The sequence below is a fragment of the Bicyclus anynana genome, chromosome 23 (genome assembly GCF_947172395.1).
Source record: "Bicyclus anynana chromosome 23, ilBicAnyn1.1, whole genome shotgun sequence".
NCBI lineage: Eukaryota > Metazoa > Arthropoda > Insecta > Lepidoptera > Nymphalidae > Bicyclus > Bicyclus anynana.
The window spans coordinates 2019845-2042281 of NC_069105.1; the positions used below are offsets into that span (position 1 = coordinate 2019845).

General features: G+C 35.3%; 1 protein-coding gene across 5 annotated transcripts in view; it reads left to right on the top strand.

The window, feature by feature from the left end:
* The window catches only part of LOC112043724 (brain tumor protein), a 497062-nt gene that overhangs the window by 402541 nt on the left and 72084 nt on the right, over positions 1–22437 (top strand). The window contains exon 1 of one of the 5 annotated variants that reach the window (XM_024079258.2): positions 12299–12517. The exons of the other annotated variants lie outside the window; for them this stretch is intronic. Coding sequence (XP_023935026.1) covers positions 12495–12517 — 23 coding nt within the window. The 5' untranslated portion in view covers positions 12299–12494. Of the gene's footprint in view, positions 1–12298; positions 12518–22437 lie in introns of those variants that run through there. 5 annotated transcript variants of the gene reach the window in all.

Sequence of the window (22437 nt, forward strand, 5' to 3'; positions counted from 1 at the left end):
AAAGTTTTTATTGTATAAGTAAAAAACATTAACAATAATAATTATTAGTGATGCGCCGAGTAACACTTTTGCCGAGTAACGAGTACCGAGTTTTACTCGGTTCAATTTTTTTTCAACCGAGTACTCGGCCGAGTAGCTCGGTTCAATCAAATTTCTATTTCGCGCACGTAAACAATTATAATTAGTATTAATTATTTCAATTCAATTCAATTCAAAATTGTTTATTTCAAGAAGGCTTAGTTTACAAGCACTTTTGAAACGTCAAGTTTGACTATTTGTAGTGTTAAGAAGAGAGGGCGAGAAACTCAACAGTTGCTCTTTTAAATCTTTCATTTTAATTTCATTTAAATTTAATCAAGATTTTCAAAGATTTCCTAAATTACTAATAAATACTTTTTAATTAACACTGTTGTTTTAATTATATCTACCTAAATAATGCTTTTCTTAAACAAAGTATACTCGGCATTCACCGACCGAGTTATTCGGCCGAGTACGAGTATCAAAAAATCCGCCGAGTACGCCGAGTACCGAGTATCAACCGAGTACTCGGCCCATCTCTAATAATTATTAAATATATATCTTTAAAAAGAACTCGACAACGAAATGCCTCAATAACAAAACAAGAGGAAGAAAAAGACTCCCAACATACGTAACAACGGAAACTTGGCAATTTTATTACTAAGAAGTTACATGAGCTTCGCAAACAATCTTAATTGAATAAATTGTAAGAAAAATCTTAAGAAAAGTTGTAGTTAAGGTTAACTTGGACGAAGTCGGGGGAGTTCCTTACTCATCAAGTAACTCGATGAGTTCCGAGCGAGCCACCGCCGGAACTTTGTCGGAACATTTATTTTAAACGTTGAGGCCACGGCTTCGTCACGTCAGCGAGTTGACACGGTGGAGTATTCGCTTATTGTCTTCTAAAATAATATTATAAACAGGTAAAATTTGATAATTTAGAACTCCTGGAGCGATTATAAAAATTCTTTCTTCAATCGAAAGCTACATTATCCGTGAGTTACATGAGCTATATTTTATCTCCGTATTTCCACGGGATTGGAAAATGCGCAGAAACCGCGGGGCGTCACCAAAATTGACTGTATAACTACAATTATTATTAAAATCGGGCCAGTAGTTTAGTTATATTTCTGTTCCTCATCATCATCATCATTATCAACCCATATTCGGCTCACTGCTGACCCCGAGTCTCCTCTCAGAATGAGAGGGGCTAGGCTAATACTCCACCACGCTGGCCCAGTGTGGATTGGCAGACTTCACACACTTAGAGAATTAAGAAAATTCTGTGGTATGCAGGTTTCCTCACGATTATTTTCCTTTACCGTTTGAGACACGTAATATTGAATTTCTTAAAATGCACACAACTTGTTGAAGGTGCATGCCCCGGAATCGGAGGCAGAGGTCATATCCACTTGGCTATCGCGGCTATAATGTTGATTAGTTAATTACCGCTTGTGTTATATTTGGTTTATATTTAAGGAACTCACCTTGACGGAACGTCATGTTCTTAGATGATTTTGCGAGATGCGTTAAGAAGAAAAAAAACTATTATAATATTAAAGCCATGGCCCAGAGTGAGTCGATCGGCCACATTGGTCAGTAGATTTAAAATATTGGATTTAGCAGAAAACTCGACGTGGTTTCGATATTTGAAGGAAATAACTTTCGGGATCGAGCGTCGGGACGAAATGCATTTGAGATTAGCTAATACATCCGTCTCCGTCGCGTTCTATGTGTGGACGTTTGTTGGAGGGAGATAAATGATTATTGCATTTTGTTCTCGTAAATGGTAGTGTATCTACCTTTGACTATTCCTATTTGTAAGTGTTACATGTCTTTTTGTTTGCGACTTAGATATAAAAACGTTTGCAATTTACTTCAATCATCAGCATCTTAATTTTATTTTAATAGATTATGGGACCCAGAGCTCTTATCATTTGTAAAAGGCATTTGGAAATTTAGACCATCACGCTGCTTCAATGCGAGGTGGTCGGGACGGTGCTAATTTTGATTTTATAACGATCACTACAAAAACCACAGACTGAAACTTATACTTACCTTTTTATCATAGAACTACCAGGCATCGTATATCGGCATTAACCTGCATTCTTACTTATTTGATGTACCTTGGACTCATACAAACCGTTTGAGGTTCGTTTAAAATTCGCACTCCTAAGTTATGGAATGTTTTAGAATGTGGTGAGTCTAAACTCTGTTATCGCCGTGTTACAACGACCGGTTCGGACGGCTTCAGTGTGCTTGTGGCGTTCGAGCCGTCCACATCTCTTGTTGTGTAATTCTTTATGGGTTACTTGGTTGACCAGCGGGGAGAATGACTTGAGTGGAAAAGGGGAGTGTTAGATATCTGTCAAAGGCGCCGTTAACCCTACTCACATCGTTCACAAGTACGTGACTTCACTCAAGGTCATTCTCTGCCATTCTAGGGTCTTATTTTGGTTACAGTTTGATTTGTTAATTAAGTTGTCCTGACATGTTGTGAATTAGTTTTCTTAATTTTGTAATCACCTTTGAGTCCACTAAAAATCTTACTTCTAATAGAGCTTTTACGACGAATTTAAAAAGCCAGGAAAATAGGGGTCATATTTAAAGGATATAGCTATTTTTAACAATGTCAATGAGCAAGGATCATGTAATTTAATCATTAAGCCTTCCTATGGCTCGCCTCGATCCAAGCAGCTCAGGATCGTGGTGTTTGGAAGTCCCTAACACAGGCCCATGTTCTGCAGTGGGCGTCGATGATGATTTAAGGGTATGGCTGTTTTTTCATCAAAAAAGTTTGGCCCAATAGTGACAAGCGGGTCAATGAGCAAGCATTCAGTTTAACCATTAAGCCTTCCTCTGGCTCGCCTCGACATCCTGCGTGTGACGCAACAGTGTCGTGTGTCAGCCATCGATAGCTGTGTAAGGCTACACTAAACGGAAGGCCTGCGTGTCGCAAACCTTGTTATATCACTATGCGGTTCCAGTTTTGCACAGTATAATATACTAGCGGACGCCCGCGACTTCGCGGAAACCCTTGGTTACCACAAATGATTATAGTGAGTCAACCTTAAAAGATAGACAGCTGTCGTGGACATTTTTTTTTTGAAATTTAAAAAGACAATTCTGTCATACTTAGGTACATGATTTTTGTCACATTTGTCACTGATACTTCGCTTCTATTAGTCGTGGCATGATTTTATATAGCCTTCTTCCGTACTATTACTATCTAACACAAACATATTATAAAATTCGAAGCAGTAGGTAGTTCCTGAGAACAGAGGTGGTGGATCTAAACTCAATATCAGCTCTAGTTTAAGGGAGGAGGCCTTCTGGCCTATTCTCTAACTGGCAACTGTATGAGATACACACGAAAATTACCAACTAGCTTTGATAGTGTTTCTTACGAGTAAGTCAGAGAGATTTCGTATTCAATATTAATCTATTGCGAACTGATCACTAATACTAACCAGCGTGTTTGACATTGTTATTAACAATGGAATATGAAAAATTCGGTTGTTATAGATTTCATGTCAATTATATTAAGTTGGTAACAGACATAAGTTAGTGGAAAGGCCAGCTGGCCCTTTATAGGCCGGTAAAATAGGCTGATAATGATGAATAATTAAAAATGGATATTTCAACTTCCATTTTAAATATCCCGAGTTGCGATTCTGTATCATGAAAATGGAATCCAAATCCGCTTAGGTATGTACCTACTCGTGTACAAAGTAAGCGAGTGTTGTAGATACGAGGCGATCGTTATTGAGGAGCTCTTTGTTCTTATCACAGTCGATCATTTGTGTTACCGTAAGATGATTCAACGCATGTAAAAATGGACGCGTCACATGCCGGTGCACGGTCATTGCCACGGGTGATGGGTATTGACCTTTGTACGTTATGGTGTACTAGCGCCCCGCGGTGTTACTCGCGAAAAATGAGTATATACGTTCGTAACTTAATGTTTTCGGGATAAAAAGTAGCTTAAGTGTTAATCCAGGTTATAATCTATCTACGTTCTAAATTTGACCTAATTCAGTTCAATAGTCGCGGCGTGAAAGAGTAACAAACATTCATGCCTTATTTACCATCAGTTTTTTCTCGGGAAACCATGATTTTTTTCGGGACAAAGAGTAGCCTATGTATTATTCCAGGATGTTATTTTAATTTTAAATTTCAGTCAAATCGGTTCATTAGTTGCTACCTCAGAATACAGAAAACCACCAGAAGCCACGTTTAGATGTCATTCTATAGTGCGCAGTGTGTCCAAAAATTGTACACAACAGCCTGCACTCGTCGCAATTCTCACCCGCGTAATGTTGCTAGTACATGAGGCTGTTAAATTTTTCCCTATTTTGTGGTAAAAATTTATAATGTTAAAAGGAAAACAATAAGTGTACAGTTCATCACATTAAATGTTAACTTGTATGGTAAATAATAAAAACAGTGGGACCGGTTTTCTAGTGATTGCTAAGAGTCAGCAAGAAAATGAACTCTAAAAAATTTAAGACAAGTACAAATAAATAATAGATATAATAAGACGGTTATTATAAAACTTATCAACTAACAAACTAAAGAAATACATATTTACAATAAAAATTTTATATATTCCATATAATTATATTATATTATTATTATAAATATGTATTTCAATCGTGTGCACAGTTATTATTATCTCGTCTTATTTCTCTAATTTTTATGTCTCTTAAAATTCAAGTATAAATAAGGCCATTGAATTGGTTTAATATCTTTTAAGAATGTGTTTTGAAGATAAAAATATTTTATTTAATCCTCTTGCTCAAACAAACAAGCAAACAAGTAGGTACAAAAACAAACAAAAGACCAAACAAGCACACGAAAACAAACAAATGTGCAAACAAACACACAAACAGACAAGAACGTACGAACTTATTATAATATAGCACGCCATTGTTATTTGTAAAATTTTAAAGCTTTAAGATTATTTTACACTTTCTTTATCTGCGCTGATTACCACAATTTTATTTCAACTTAATTCCCGGAACCTATGCCTACCTATTTAGTTGATTAATATTTTACATAAATAATAAATCCTTGAATTGAAATTAAAAGTAGGGAAAATCAAAACAATTACATAGGCAACACTTACAAAATGAAGCCATCGGTTTCTATGACAACTAAATTCACGTAAAAATTATTCATTATTTTAACATAAGAATATTTATTTGTGCTACTTACACGTGAAATGTGATCCCATTCAGTTTCTTTTTTCTACCAACGGCATTTTTACACGAAGGAATAGCACAAGACGGCTTAATTTAATTAAATTTGTCACCTGTATAGCACGTCAAACAACACGACAAACACAGAGTGAGTAATCGTAAAATGTGTAGTTTAAATGGCTTCACTTCTTTGCGCTATCACTCCTTCTGGTGGTTTTCTGTATTCTGAGGTTGCTACTTTAAAGAGTAACAAACATCCAAACTTTCGCGTTTATATTATTAGTAAGAGTAGGATATGGCTGAACTAACTTTTGCTTTTCATCCTGGTTGTTATCGCGGCAATCTGTTTTTTAACGACATCTCTGACGCATGACGATTTTTTTTCGATTCCATGATTTTTTAAATTATATTTATAATTGTCTTGGAGTTTTTTAGTTTAATATACTACTAATACGAGCAAATAAATGGTACTTAATAAATTACCGAAAAGCTTAACGAGTCCTAAGAATGAAGCGACTAGTATCCATTTCATAGATGCAAAATTATACTGCCTACCCTTTGGACTTGTATTATATTAGAGAATTTTCGATTCAGTGCACGCAACTGGCTGTAAGTTCATTCAAAATATCCTATCTTATATGTATGGTCATATATGTGACGTAAATGTTACAAATGTTATAGTATTCACATAAAGGGTAGTATCGCAATGATTGGACGCGCTATGCGACAGCAGACCTACCCCAACAGCCTGCAAGGTGGCCAGGGTTGTGCGTGGGGTGGAAATATAAAAATGGCGGAAGCCATGTACGAGGGAATAGTGTCGCAAATTATACACGCTTCGCTTGTAATTGTTTCCTGTGCCGTTACTGTTTACTGCCTATCATATTATATACGTATACCGTAACTTAAATAAAAACCTGGATAAAGGGCGCCTTAGAGCTTTTTAATAATCTGCATGATAGCTATGAAGTGAAATGTATGGTAGAAGTAACTATTTTCTTTTTCTTTGCGACCTTTTTTTCTATTTTTCTGACTGTATCTGCTAGGTACCTATCTATATTTTTATATACCTACCTATGCTTGTGTTTTATTGTACTTAATCATGTTTGATGGGAAGAAATTGTGAAGTCTAGGTTAGGGATTGTTTAGAAGACAAACATTCACTTTTGTCTTATAGAAGAATTTGTCTTTGAAAAGAATTTTCAAAGTTGGTCAATAAATGACGAAATTATGAGTTAAAAGTTAAAAAAACATACTCGTCGAATTGAGAACCTCCTCCTTTTTTTGAAGTCGGTTAAAATGATCGAAAGAGATCCGTTCTATTTCATGTTCATCATCATCATCATTATCAACCCAGATTCGGCTTACTGCTGAGGTCTAACTCCTCTCAGAATGAGAGGGGTTAGGCCAATAGTCCACCACGCTGGCCCAATGCGGATTGGCAGACTTCACACACGCAGAAAAATATGGTCTTTATTAATTTTCTACTTCATGTACGGAGCCCAAAAAACATTTTTCATTTAATTAAGGCAGGGCATTAAGTGGCTCATGAGAGTGCTCATGTGCTTATATTAAGCACGTTTTGATTATCTCTGATTAATCCGATAACGCAATTAGTCGACACTTTCGTTAAACAGGCGATCGTTAATTTAGCCGTCAACTTGATCAGCACGTTTAATAAATTAATCGACGTATCGATCAATCTTAGTATTACTACTGGGAAAATTAAAATAAAAATGCCGTGAAATATTGGATTTTCCTACCATCCAGTTCATAATTTTTGCTTAATATCGGTCGCCTATATTGCAATATCTTTTAAATATGACCAAAGACTGATAGGTGTAGGAGACTGATCGTCTGGTGTTGAGGTCCTTAACTGTGGAGTTATTAAGGCTAATATATTTGGGTAAGTCGGGAAGTCTTCGCTTGACCGAGGGACCCGAATCCCGAACTTCGTGATCCGAAGCCGAGTACGTAACCACTATAGTATGCGCATTATCATCTGAGTCGTCCGGTCATAAAAGTCAAAAAAGATAGGAATGTGCAGCGCGCCTACCTGCGCACCCTAATTATCGATAAACGGCTACCTGCGCACGTGCTAATGATGAGTCAATAATGATTTGGACGATTCTGATTGGTCGGTTTCTAATGTAATTGCATTGCGTATTTTTTTTGCTATAAATGTGTTTACTGCAATTAAATAAATACATTCATGTGTTACTCGTTGCGCACTATGGATACTAATATATAATAAATTTGGCAGAAGACGAAGATTCTGATGATGAAGACTCAGATGAAGATTAATTTTATTTAGTTAATAATTATATAATATGAAATATGTATTATATTAAATCAAATATTGTTAATTTTTTTAATTTTGTGAACAAGATACGATAATAAACTTTACTTATCGATAATATGTCTTTCATTGTTACACCCTTCACTAGACGGCTCCATAAGACCCATAAGTGCAAGCGAGATAGATATAGAGAAATGATTTATGGCCCTAAGACTCAGTTGTTAATGCTATTAGTATAGCGACGAGGCTCTTTAGAGATAAAAGAAATATCCCAACATTACTTCTTGTAAAAAGAATAAAAGAAAAGAGACGAGAGGAGGACCCAAACTCGACCAGTTTTGCCACTCTCTAAAAATATGTTACAGGAAAAAAATAAATGTCGAATAATCATTTATTTTATAATTAATCAGAAACCCCAAATAATTAGAACTCGAACTTGTCCATACGAGTAAGTTGATTGTGCAACTGTCAACCAAGCTTAAATAATACCAGTCTAAAACTGATAATATTGTTTAATAATATAGTATTGTTTAATAAATGACACTAATTTGGACATTGTAAGGATTCATTAATCAAATCTAGGTGCAGCAAAAATATGGTCGACATCTACGGAGAGTAAATAGGGGAAATTTTATATAAAAAAATTATGTTCTTTGAAGTTACAAGAATCGTGGTTTTCAACGCGGACGAAGTCGCGAACGTCTTATAGTATTAATAAATTAATAAATTAAATAATAATGCTGATAAGTAAACAACAGAACGTGTGTTGACACAATGACACACTTGGAAACGTGTGACATTGGCTCACTCCGCAGTAATGCACACATTGCAGTAATCTCACCAAATTACTCGTACAATTGTAACTAACTAATGTTGAAAGTGCAGTATCGGTGTTTCGAAATTACTAATAAGTGTGTTTTTATAACAGAAATTGACATCAAATGCCACGACCAATTGTAATGTATTTCTTTTTGTTGCAAGAAATATTTTTACTAATGTGTCACAATGTTGTTGATATGAGTATGTCCAAAGATACTTCGTTAGCTGTCATTTTTTTAAATATGTATTATATGGAATAAGTTCGCGCTTGACCACGATCTCATCTGATGGTAAGTGTAGATGTGGCCTAAGGTGGAACGTACTTGCCTAGTGGATGCCTTTTCACCCTCATCTTAAATATGTTCAGGTTGTAAGAATTAAGACATCTTCTTCGGGAGAAATGCCCTTCCAGCTTCTGTGTTTCCTAACACTTATGGTTTGTGCACCTTCAAGACGAGAATGAATAGGCATTTTCTATTCAAGCGCGCTCCAACCTAGACCTCATCATTGCTTATATTGCATTTGCTGTTAGATTTGAGAGAATGTGTATCATATCTGGGCCTTTGTGATTTTAAAATAGTTGAAAGTTTGTCAGCAAATGCTTCTACCAAGCTAAGTCCGGTAGGCAACTATATAATTTAGACTGTCTTAAGGTAGCAGATTTGAACGGGTAAAATATACTCAGAGGCACAATTATCCGCCCACTTTAATATGACACGAGTATATTAAAGTGGGTGGATAAGTGTGCCTCTGAGTATAGAAAGCGTATTTTTTATAATTTCCTCGGCAATTATATGAGAAATCATATTCCTAGTCACCAGTCAATTAGCTTCGTTTGACATTAATTGGGTTATTGTTTTTGTAAAACACTAGCAGACGCCCTTAGACCTCTTTAATTGGTCTCTCTCTCCCGAAATTCGTTATTATCGGACGTAAACTAACTACCTACCAAATTTCAAATTTGTACGGTTTATGATAATTCGTGACGAGTGACCTTCCGCTTTTATAAATTTACTTACGAGTAGATTGATTCTGGTAATGACTCCCATAACTGTGTATCTAAAAGTTTATTAATATATCATTGGTAATTTCTTAAAGAGTTTGCAAAACGTGTCAAAATCCACCTGCCCACACTTTCACTGTAAGTACTTTATGTTAATACAAGTGCGATAACTCTGCGGCTACTGTAAGTTTTACTGTCAATATCTTTGAAAATAAACGACCATTAAAACATCGATTTCACATAATAAACGTATACTTTTAAGGCCTTGAACAAATCAAGGATTTATTACTTGAATATTGTAAACCAAACCGTCTAACGAACAAGCTTCTGGTTAAGAACGCCGAATTGATTCGAAATGGGACGAATAAGTTAGCCCACACCCCATTGATCCTATATTATTTATAAGCGACACTTTCAAAGGGAGGTTCCATCACCATACATGTTTCTAACCTTTGGCATACCATCTCGTAAACTGACACTGCTAAGTAAGGGGTTAAAAGCAGAAGAAGAAGAATCAGAGCAAATTCACAATCGGGAAAAAAGAAACAGTGTCACCAATAAACCTATGGTTTTAAAATAAACTACCATAAGAAATGTTGCCATTACTTTTTTTCATACAAAAGCCATATGGACATGACATCTGTCGCATTAAAAGGACGTGATCACATGCGTGATCACATGACAGCCGTGGTAGCCCAGTGGATATGACCTCTGCCTCTGATTCCGGAGGAGTTCGAATCCGGTCCGGGGCATATACCTCCAAGTTATCTGTAACTGTATCACGTGTCTCAAACGGTGAAGGAAAACATCGTGAGGAAACCTGCATACCAGAGAATTTTCTTAATTCTCTGCGTGTGTGAAGTCTACCAATTCCCATTGGGCCAGCGTGGTGGACTATTGGCCTTACCCCTCTCATTCTGAGAGGAGACTCGAGCTCAGCAGTGAGCCGAATATGGGTTGATGACGACGATCACATGCGGCAATGTCGATAACCATTATTATAGTGAAACAAGAACACGAATGTACGTAGATAGCTACTGTAAAAGTGAGATTAATTGCTTGTTTGTTTACCTATTTCCGTCTTAACCGTTGAAATAATCTTGACGAAAATTGACACAGACAATGGACATAGACTGCACCTATGATGCGCAGTGGCGTGCACTTCATAGATGCAAAAACGGATTCATTAGGAACTTAATTTGCAGAAGAAATCTTCCATTTTGTAAATTTTGTACGTTTAGTGCTTACCCTAGTTACAAACTTAGTGCACGCCACTGATGGTGCGGTCTACAGACAGTGGAACTTTTCTGATAACACTTCAGTGTGTGCAAAACTTACAACTGTATAGTTCTTTTCTAATGATTTGATTGAAATTTCGATTAGATAAAACTGCAGGTCTGTAGCCCGCGTAAGACTAATATAATATGAACTACTACGAAAATTTATATTCTATACGAATTTATAAAATTTACTATACGAGCCCTATACGTACTTAGTATCAACTAGTCCTCTATATCGGCTGGTTCTTGCGCTTTCTTTATCAATAAACAAAGGAAATTATTACATATTTTACTAATTACACACAGCGCAACATCAAAGAAAACAAAAGTGGGGCGAAAAAAAACACTTCAAAAGTCCGACAACCGACAACACTCGATAATAATACCAATAAAGCAATCTATCTCGGTACAATGAAAAAAAAAAACAATAATCATTACCCCCCCTACGAGCACCCTATAGACGCACACACGCAAACAATGCCCTATTGAATACGTAGTACACATGTGTGCAACAGAAGGGAACGGCAGCTGCAAAACTTGAACTCTGGACTGCGGTTCCCAAACTTTACATTATTAGTTAAAAATTAAAAACACAGTGGCTACACAATGACGTCGCTTATACTCGTACTAAGTAAAAATCATTGTAAATTAAAAATCTTTTTTAAAAATAATAATAAGAATAAATAAATATTTAACATACTTGAATTCTTTTTGATTTTATACCACAATATGTGTATGTATATATCTCAAATATTAATAACGATAATGCGAAGTTGTTTTTGAAAAAAGTTGATTAGAACTGTGAAGAAAATCTTCATATATCTTCATAAATCCGATACCGATTAAATTAGTCGTAACTTAACATTTTGTCTTATTTACTTTCAACAGTATAAATACTATTAAAAACGCCATTGACAGGTTTTGTAACAATTAGCACATATAAAAGGAAACCTAAGAGGAAACCATTAAACATGTTCTAATAATAAATATCATAAATTAATATGTATAATAATAACCATTGAATATGAATTTTAAAAGAAATATCGTGGAATGTTTGATATATAATTATTTCTTCTTTATTACAAACCCGTTTTAATATAGCCCTCGGGCAGGGCCTAATTTATTCTGCCGTCTAAAGTACATAGTGTTGTTCCAAATTCTCGTTAATTAAATTTAAATCGGATTTCAGAACAAAACTCGCTTATGTAAAACTCAAGCTTGATCCGCGGGTGTACAAACATAAAAACATTTGTTACAGATTAAAAACGAGATGTTAAATTGAAAAAAAAAAAACGCGGCGAACAAAATGACGCTATGTTATATAAATTTGCGAGCATTTTGAATTAACAACGTTATAAAATTTGGGTACAATGAACGGAAGGCTGATCGCCTTGAGAACTTGAATGTGAAAATCATTGCAAATGAAAAAAAAACGGTTGTAACCGGCGCTTTTATTTTAAAAGACGATGACATCACCGTCTCAAAGGCATAAGGCACTCGTTTTTATAAACTGCGGATCCGATTTTTTTTTATTAAAACAGGATCAAAATTTTGGGAAGCGCATGCTTTCCGAACGATAATATTTAGGGTTCTTTTTTGTTGTAGTCATCTCAGCCGTAACGTATGGGTGCCTTTGCCTGCAGTTGTGTTTTTTTTTTTCGAAAACTTGACCCCCTCAGCCAGTTATGATTCGACCGTTGACGCGGACGGTTGTGCTCTTGTGCTCTTTTTGATCTAGTCATTGTGTCCAAAATTTTATACTATTAGTATTAGTAGTGCGATCTTAAGTGGTTTCCGATTTAGTTTTAGTTACTTATTTAAGTTTTTTTGTAAGGTGTTTGAAAATTGTAGGTAATTCGAAGACTGATTTTTTAATGAACGGATTTGATATAATTTGGTAAGTTTTTTTGTTGTTTTGAGTGTATTTTTTCATTGAATATCATGATTTTATAAGCTTTCTTCACGTTATAGGTATAATTATTTGAAATTAACAGGAAATTCATTACTTTAGTTACTTTTTTTGTTTAAAGGTTATGTAGGTAGTTCTTGCAATGAGCAGTAATAATTATTATTTATTACTTTTATTACTAGTAGCCAAACCAGTACTTCTGGATATGTAGATAAATAAGACCTTTAGAGTTATTTAAAGTAAGAAATAACTCGTAATTTACATATATGTAAATGTAAAATTTTTGCTCGATAAGCAATCATTTCGCTTAATTCGTCATTAAATATAATAGCTACACGAAACTTAAGACTTATTTTAATTAATATATACATGTTTCTTTGACATTGAATATTTTGTTTGATAAAGAACATTTTAATCAGCAATTATTTCTCTTTCTTTTTTGTCATTAAATTTAATATCTACATCAGGATTCAATTACACGAAGTAAACGTATCTTGTCGGCATGTAGGTAGACGCATGTTGTTAAAACATGTTTCACTAAATTTAGATCAAGTTTACAAGTTCACCTCAAGTTGATTAACCTTAAACGTGCCGCCCTTGACTATTACTAGTTCTCAATTCATTTATTCACTCTCAAATGAGTTATTATTATTTTTAATATAGCATATGGCTGCCAATCGGGCGGCTTATTAGCAACACTTTCACGGATCAGGTTATTCAAATTTTAATGTATACAATTATATAATGTAAAGGACTACATAATTGATAAATAAGCTTGGTAGTGAATTAGTGAGACTGGTTATTTGTACTTTTATATAATTTGATGTGGTGGTAACTTAAATACATACCTTTGTTTTAGCAACATACATGCTTCTTTGGAACCTATTTTACCTTTTGTTACTGTGAAATACTTTATTAACTTGAAATAATTGTTTTTTTTAAAAGATTGTTTGCCATATCTATGCCTACTAATATTATAAAGATTTGATTGATTGTTTGTTTGCATTGCTCTCAAAATTCGAGAAATTCCTTTACTAAAGGAAAGCTACATTCACAGGGAGTGACATAAGCTTTATTTTATTCCCACGGGAACGACAAGTACGCGGGTGAAATCGCGGGGTTCTGCTATTACTTTTTTTGTTTTTAATTTTTTTTGATGAAGTCTTTTAAATATGACCAATATTTCCATTCCCATCCAACTAGTCGAACAAAATTGTGTTAGGAGTGGGTACGACAATAAATACGACCAGCGAGCGGGGATCGAACCGCGACCTACCGGTAATAAGACCGACTTCTTTACCATGCAGCTATTAAGGCTTTATGCCGTGACAGCCCAGTGGATATGATCTCTGCCTCCAATTCCGGAGGGTGTGGGTTCGGATCCGGACCGGGGCATGCACCTCCAACTTTTCAGTTGTGTGCATTTTAAGAAATTAAATATCACGGTGAAGGAAAAACATCGTGAGGAAACCTGCATACCAGAAAATTTTCTTAATTCTCTGCGTGTGTGAAGTCTGCCAATCCGCATTGGGCCAGCGTGGTGGACTATTGGCCTAACCCCCCTCATTCTGAGAGGAGACTCGAGCTCAGCAGTCAGTCGAATATGGGTTGATAACAGCATTAAGACTTTTAAAGCCTTTAAAGTAATATTAATACTTTAGTTATTCTTCAAAAATATTTGTAGGTCAGTGTATTAAATATAAGTACATATATATAAAATATCCTTTATGTAGCTCTCTTTGTTCGCTTGTCCGTACGTTGTGTAATATTCCGAGAACAAGTATAATCCAATTCGGTTGTTCATTTGTTCACATGTACAGCCTTCGGTGTGTTCGGGAAGCCTTTTAGAGAGATTGCCTTCCGATTTGTTGTGTTGCTGCCCTTAAATATATTTAATACTGTTATTTTGTAATTCGATATTATTTAGACGCTAATGCATAAGACTTTTTTGTCTTCGTGTTTTTTTTGGGATTTTCGCTTGATGCACCTCACTTTCCCGCACGATTTCACACCCGCGCAGTCTATCCCCCCGTCGCCCGCATATCATAGGAGTGTCATCAACGGACTTACCACTATATTTCAAACTACTCTAATGCGAGTTACAGACCTAATAGATACAGTTTTATATAATGATATTTCGGTTACATTTTCAGTTCAATTGTTGACTGTGCAGTTTTCAGTTTAGCCTACACATGGTTTTAACTGTACAGCAAAATATGGGGGCAATAGGGGGTGAATTATAGAAAATTCTTTCCAAAAGTGCCAGATTTTAGTGTAATCCGTGCAGTAGTTTGAGTTAGTGTTGATAGATCAGTCAATAACGAGGAGCTAAATTATTTAATTCTCTAACAGACAGAAGACGATTCACTATCAACCCATATTCGGATAACTGCTGAGCTCGAGTCTTCTTTCAGAATGATAGGGGTTACGGCAATAGTCCACCACGCTGACCCAATGCTGATTGGCAGACTTCACACACGCAGAGAGTTCAGAAAATTCTCTAGTATGCAGATTTCCTTACGATGCTTTTCCTTCACCGTTTGAGACACGTAATATTTAATTTCTTAAAATGCACACAACTGAAAAGTTGGAGGTGCATGCCCATACGGAATAGAAGGCTGAGTTCATATCCACTGAGCTATCACGGCTCACACGACTAAGGTGACTTTTTTCAGTTCAGTAGATCCAAAAATTACCAAGTACAATACCACAAACTTTACCTCTTTATAATATTAGTAACTAGACGCATTTATAATGCGTTTTAGTGGAAAAACGGGGATAAAATGTAGATCCAGAGATTACCCCTACAACCTGACAAACTTTACCTCTTTATAATAATTATAGATTTAAGTAAATTCCCACTTCCCATTTCAAGAAACCACACAAACAACGATGTCGAGAACTGGACCCAGAGGTTGCCGGAATCGGCTGATTGTTATGAACCCGTTTCTCACAAACAGAGAGATTCTCGGAAACAGCACGTAATCGCGTACTTAGTCATGCAGCGGACAGATGCCGGCCCCTTTTATATATATACCTACCAGACTATATAATTACACAGATACAATATAGTATAATGTAGCACTGCGGGCCTCTTTGGTCCAGTAGTTTATTTGATTGTTTTAGGTTAGACTAGTTACCACCCTACCGACAAAGACGCACTGCCAAGCGATTTAACATTCCGGTACGACGTCGTGTAGAAACCGAAAGGGGTGTGGACTTTCATCCTCCTCCTGAAAAGTTAGCCCGATTCCATCTTAGATTGCATCATCACTTACCATCAGGTGAGATTGTAGTATGGTAACAAACAAACGAACAAACAAGCTCACATTCGCATTGGTAATATACTCGTAAGTATAAATATGTATGATGTATTACTATTATTTATCTGAGTATGTACTCTTACCTACAAACGTAATTTAATATTTACTTTCAAACTATACCGTTGTTAGAATGAAATATAGGGAATTATGCAAGCCCTCTATCTTGATTGCTCTGATAGTTATTAGACCGAATGTTGTCCGTTTAGACTGGGGTTTCATTGCATAAGCAGAGCGGTGAGCGGCTTGCAATAGAATAAGTTGATTCTACACATACTCGTAATACTAAATCTATAAATAGTATTAGGTTTATTCATTCTTAAATATGAAATTAAAAAAAAAACGATTAAATAACACCAACAGCCGATGGACGTCCACTGCTGGACATAAGCCTCTTGCATTCCAAACAAAACAGTCTCGAGCCACGAGCATCCAGCGGCTCCCTGCAAGCCGCCTATGTGGGCGAGCTATGTGTCCTGCTCATTGCCACTTCAGCTTCACGACTTGCTGAGCTATATCAGTGACTTTGATTTTTCTGCGGATCTCCTCATTTCTTATTCGATCACGAAGAGAAACCCCAAGCATAGCTTTTATACAATTTTATATTGAAAATCCGTGGCTAATAAAATTCAAACTTATCGACTAGAGAGTCGTGTCATAATCGTCATGTAAGTAATTCCGTGATAATTTAGATAAATAAAGCCATTAGTGTTCCAAACCTCTCCGCTGCACGCTCCGCTTATTCCACTGTCACCGTCTAACAGCAGAGACATTCGAGATTTGGTATTCAGATTTTAGTTAGTCGTTAGGTTCGATTTGATTTATGGGCGTGAGGGATAGCGCACCGTTTCCTCTGGCGCTAAGTGGCGGCCGGCGGACCACCGTGCAGTCGTCCTAATAGTGGCAATGACTAATGGTGCCGGTGTGCATTGATGACGTAGTGACTTACGTGCCCCCAATGCATCGTTTGCGGTTAGCGTTTGTGTTGTTTGTTGCTATAATGTAGCCACTGCATCCTGTATGCTACTAGTTTTTACCCTAAATTCGGGGTAACATCATCCCGTATTTTAAGAGCTGGGGGGAGATTTCCAAAAAATTTGAAACAGGTATTTTTCGTTGGTAACAAAGAGTATGTGTAGGTACCGATATTCAGCTTCCTACCTTGAGAACCCAAGCTTATTAATCAAATTTATTTTCATTAATTCATGACCAAGTTAATTATAATTAATATTAGGTGTGAAATGACTAGCGATTTATAACCTGATTTTTAATTTGTTTGTTGGTAAACAGTGCACATCCAGTATGGCTTTAGTATAGTGGGATTTTTTTTAGATATTCCATTTATTTGTTTGCGTCGCTGTAATGCACGTTTATAAAACGCGCGTCAACGGCGCGTTTAAAAAACATGTTCACAGGCCCTAAGTAGTCCTTGAAGGGACTGTAAAAGAATATTGTACCTACCTAAGTTTTATTTTTTCCAAAAAAAATTTTTGAAGAATTATAAAATATCTACTTCATCACCATCATCATTATGAACCCATATTCGGCTCACTGAGCTCGAGTCTCCTCTCAGAATGAGAGAGGCCATTTGTCCACCACGCTGGCCCAGTGCGGATTGGCAGACTTCGCACTCGCAGAGAATTATGAAAATTCTCTGGTATGCAGGTTTCCTCACGATGTTTTCCTTCACCGTTTGAGACACTCCGATTCAGGAGGGTGTGGGTTCGAATCCGGTCCGGGGCATGCACCTCAAACTTACCAAGAAGAATATCTAAAATATTCCAACAAAGCCTTAAAACAGAGCCAGTCTAATGATGAAACAATAACCGCATCCCGAGTACGGAACACTCCCACACCCGTACCTGAAAGCTGTAATTTTTATTCATTATTTTCTTTGTTCCAGCACGCCAAACTTGTAATGCGGTCCGTCCGACCGCGAATCCTTTGTTTTCTGCTCAATATATATTTTCTTAGCGGCAGATATATTTTTGTTTTGGTTCGCAGAAGGCTCTACCTGTCGTGTTGGGGTTAAGAAAGCGCCGGGGTAGTATTGTCCCTCCTTATTTTTGTTACAATCCATCAGGTAGACGGAGAATACGGGTTGATAAAGGAATAGCTTTAAATGTTTATGTTGAGGCGCCTCTCTGATGCTCTTTCGTGTCTATGATCTCGACGTTCCAATTTTAAATTTTTATTACCAGGTTCTTTTAATTTTTAAATTGTACAATTTGATTTGTCCTTTCTAATTTTTATAACTCTAGTACTCAAGTATGTGTCGTGTCTATAATCTCACTCGATGTTCGATTTTTAAATTTGTATGTAAAATACAAACTTTTTCTCATACAAAGTTTTTCTTTCTATATATACGAGTATTATATACAGAGTGCTCGGGAGTTTTTCCAATAACTTCAAGGTGTCCACGAGTCCACTTATAGAAGCCGAATTGCATATAACTAAAAATTAAAAATCTTCTATGTTTCCATATAAACTAATTAAAATAATTTCGACTATCTATGTAACACACGCCTTTATCTATGCTTGCATTTTAAAATACGTAATCGTAGTGGTAAGACTGTCGATATTGCAACTGGCACTCCGCATTTCATTAGTAAGCTACTTCATAATATTTATTAATGAATAAGTTTGGCTAGGTCGTAATATAAAGATGCGATATAATGGATACAATTTAAGGTCTATTTACTAAAGAAATATTATTTACTCCGAAAATATTCATTATAGAACACATGCTCCTTAGTTATTTTTTAATTAATTTTCTTTCAAGAATATAATAACCCTAGAGTTATGAGAAATACTCCTGAGCACCCTGTATATCGCGGAAACCTTAACAGTCCCACGGTAAGATGGACTCAACACCGATAGGCCACAGGTTCAATCCCCGCTCATTGGACTACTGTACCCATTCCTAACACAGACTTATAGACTAATTTCAAGGAATGAGAATATTAGTCATATTTAAAAATATATGGCATGTTTTCTTGAAAAAAATCCAGGGGTAATTATGTTCCTTGAATTTTTTAAATACCTACCTAACATAAAGTTGAGTTGACATGCATCACGTAATGCGGTAAATGTTTCTGCGATTTACTTATTTATATATTTACGTATTGTTAGTAGAATTTTTCGAAATAAATCATCCGGGGAAGTACTATTGCTAAGCCTATTAAGTACGAGTATCTAACTTCTACTTTGTGAACTAATATTAAGAGGGATTAAGATTAAGCTACATTATCAGTGAGTAAAATAGGGTATATTTCATCTCACACTGTAGTGGAAATTATACGGCTGAAACCGCGGGGATATGCTAGTCCGATGAAAGGGATGGGCTAGGGATATGCTATTAAGAGGAAAAATACGATCTGTTAATATTTTTTCCCAAAATCAAAGTACCCAAAAAGACAAGGGAAGACTGAGTAATGGGGGCGCATTTTTCACCCCCCATAACTCATAGCCAACATTCCATGGGGCTGCCTCTCACGATTAATAGAATTAATTACTTTCCTTTCTCCGCGTAATTCTGTCGACATTTTCTTTATCAAGGCACAAGCTTTTAGCGATTTGACAGATAAAATAATTTTCATCAATCATTGATTCAAGTCACGACAAGTGCACGTTCCATACAAGTTATCTACAAACAAAACTTGGGGCTTGCGTCAATCAGGATTAGACTACAACGTGTTGGCAAGACATGATGACATCTGATAATGCCAGGCAAATCGTTATCATAATATAATATGTATTACTTATTTATGACGTATTAGGCGTTTTTATGAGACTAATTAAATAAATAAAGTGCTCAGACGTAAGAAATAGAAAGTGTTATGCTGATTTTCACCGGACTACGGAGTTTTTACCCGATTTGTATGTACGTAAGAAATGACGAACTTTAGGTAAAGTGGTATATGACCACACGGCTGTCCTAGACGTCAAACATTAAGTTATTTGTAAATAACCAGATGAGATTATTTTCTTTGAAATGTACATCAGTAAGGTCAAAAATCAGCAATTCTGTGTTTCTTCTTTTATATTGCTTAATAACAGAAACACGCAAGTTTCTGCTTAATATATTTTCATAATCGCTATTATCTCGTCACTTGAACCGCTAGAGGCGGTAGGTACATACAAATAGCCACTCGCGGCGGATATGTCATCTTGACACGTATTGATTTTTGATGTGCCGTGACGTCACACTTTATCGCCCGCTGCAGTGGAATAATGCAATTATGTCTAACCATCGGCGACACGTAATCGGGTTACAGTCTCGTGTGGGATTTTATATATTTTTTTTATATTCGAGCACTTTGATGTGGAAATTGTTGATTATTGCCATGTGCATTAGTTGTTGATAGGTAACAGTTGCTACACTACCGGGTTAGGTCATTCAATGTATCTTTTTGTAACCGACTTCAAAAAGAGGAGGTTCTGAATTCGGCGCGTGTGTTATTTTTTTTTTAATGTTTGAATGAATGAATGAATGAATAAAATATACCGTCGTCAATTGAATCGTCAAAACGTTGTTTCTTGGTGTTTATTTTAAATACTAGTTGACGCCGCGCGGTTTCACCCGTGTGGTTCTCGTTTCTGTAGGAATATGGGGATAATATATAGCCTTGGATAAATGGACTATCTAACACTGAAAGATTTTTTCAAATCGGACCAGTAGTTCCTGAGATTAGCGCGTTTAATCAAACAAACACTTCAGCTTTATAATATTAGTATAGATTGATTACAAAAAAAGTAATAGCCATTAGTAAAGTTCTAAACTCCCCTTTATACTAAAAATTATTCAGTAACTTAAACGAGTTGAATGTACGTAGATAATAAGTTATTTTACAACGTAAAGTAGATTAAAGTTTAAACATAGTTAGGGCGAAGACAAGCTTAAACTTTGTTAGGTTAACCCACATTCGACGGCGAGTGTAGTAAAATGATTATAGAATAGATTATATTACACTGGGAATAAGTTTACTGTGGGAGATTACCAGTATTACCTACATACTCGTACTTACAGTGTATCAAATGATTAGGTATATTGTTATTTTTACTTGACTGCCAAAGTAGAAAAGAATAGAGAAAATCTAAGCACATAAAATAAAGGTAAAATGACATAAGAAGACAGAAAAGTAAAGTAAAATAATCTTTATAATAACAATAAACTTGAAACTATACCAGCCTTTCTTGATGAGTACTGTTTACCAACAAATAAATTAGAAATGAAGGTAGAAAACACATGTCATTTCATAACTTATTTATTTTAAATTAAGCACGGTTTGTTTATAAAATTTTATATAAAATACATTAAACATATCTAATTGTACTAAGCTTATTAATAAAATTTATTTCATTAATTTAAGAACAAGTTAATTATAATTATTATTAGGTGTGAAATGACTAGCGTTTTATACTCTCATTTTTAATTTGTTTATTGGTAAACAGTACTCATCAAGAAAGGCTATAGTATAGGCCTATAATTTATTGATGTTTCTTGATGAAATTCTTTCCCATTTCCGTGAAAATACAAGAATAAAATATAACCTATTTTACTCCCTGGTAATGTTGCTTTTCATTGGTGAAAGAATTTTTCTAATCGATCCAGTAGTTTCAGAACCGTTTAAATATCTAGGTCGTTTACGCTTTTAAATAATGTTATATTAAATACAAGTTAATAAATACTCATAAAACCTTATTAAAATTACCTGTATAGTAGCTTTATACTAATATTATATGCCGTTCTCGAATACAAGGAATAAATGTAGTCCTTCAAAATATTACCTAAATAGGAGACACTATTTGTCAAAGGAATATTCGACGTACCGTAAACATAAAAAAAGTCCCCCAAGAATTCCAAAAGACGTGACTTTCATGCCTATAAATAAACTATCTAATAAAGTGTTTCCACGAAATTTACATTAAATTTCCTAAAACGCGTTTAATTAAATTCATAATAAGTCGTAAGGCTGCCCGCAAAGTAGACAATAGTTGCTCAACTTTTTTATCTACACGAAACATGTCCTCTATCTTATCCCCACGTCCGAACATTGTAAATATTGTAAACATTGTAATGAGATATTTTTTAAAGATATAGTTTTGTTCAAAAATAGATTATTTTTTTACAAAATCGAATTCGTTTTGTTTTTAGAATAAGGTATAATAATTTCATAACTGTACTCTCAGGAGTAGCTCAAATGTATTGAATGAATAAATTTTGATATTATGGTGAAAATAGACAAAGCTTAGTCTATGTTAACATTGTTTCAAATTTAAGTAAACAATTTAAGAAAAAGTTGAGAAAATTATTTATAATTTTATTTCTAAATAAATTCCGTGAATTTTATTATAAATGTGCAGTCAAGAAATAAATCGGTTAAAATACGTTACACATTTGCATAAAATGCAATCAAGTCCAGTGCATTCAGCTATTTGTAGTCAAACAAATTTGTATAAATTACAAAAAGTTCATTTCTTATACAACATAGTAGATGCGAAAGTTTACTGTCCAACTACTTTATACAATTGAACGCTTGAATAATTAACTTTTATAGCCGATATTATAAACTATTCGACCCCATA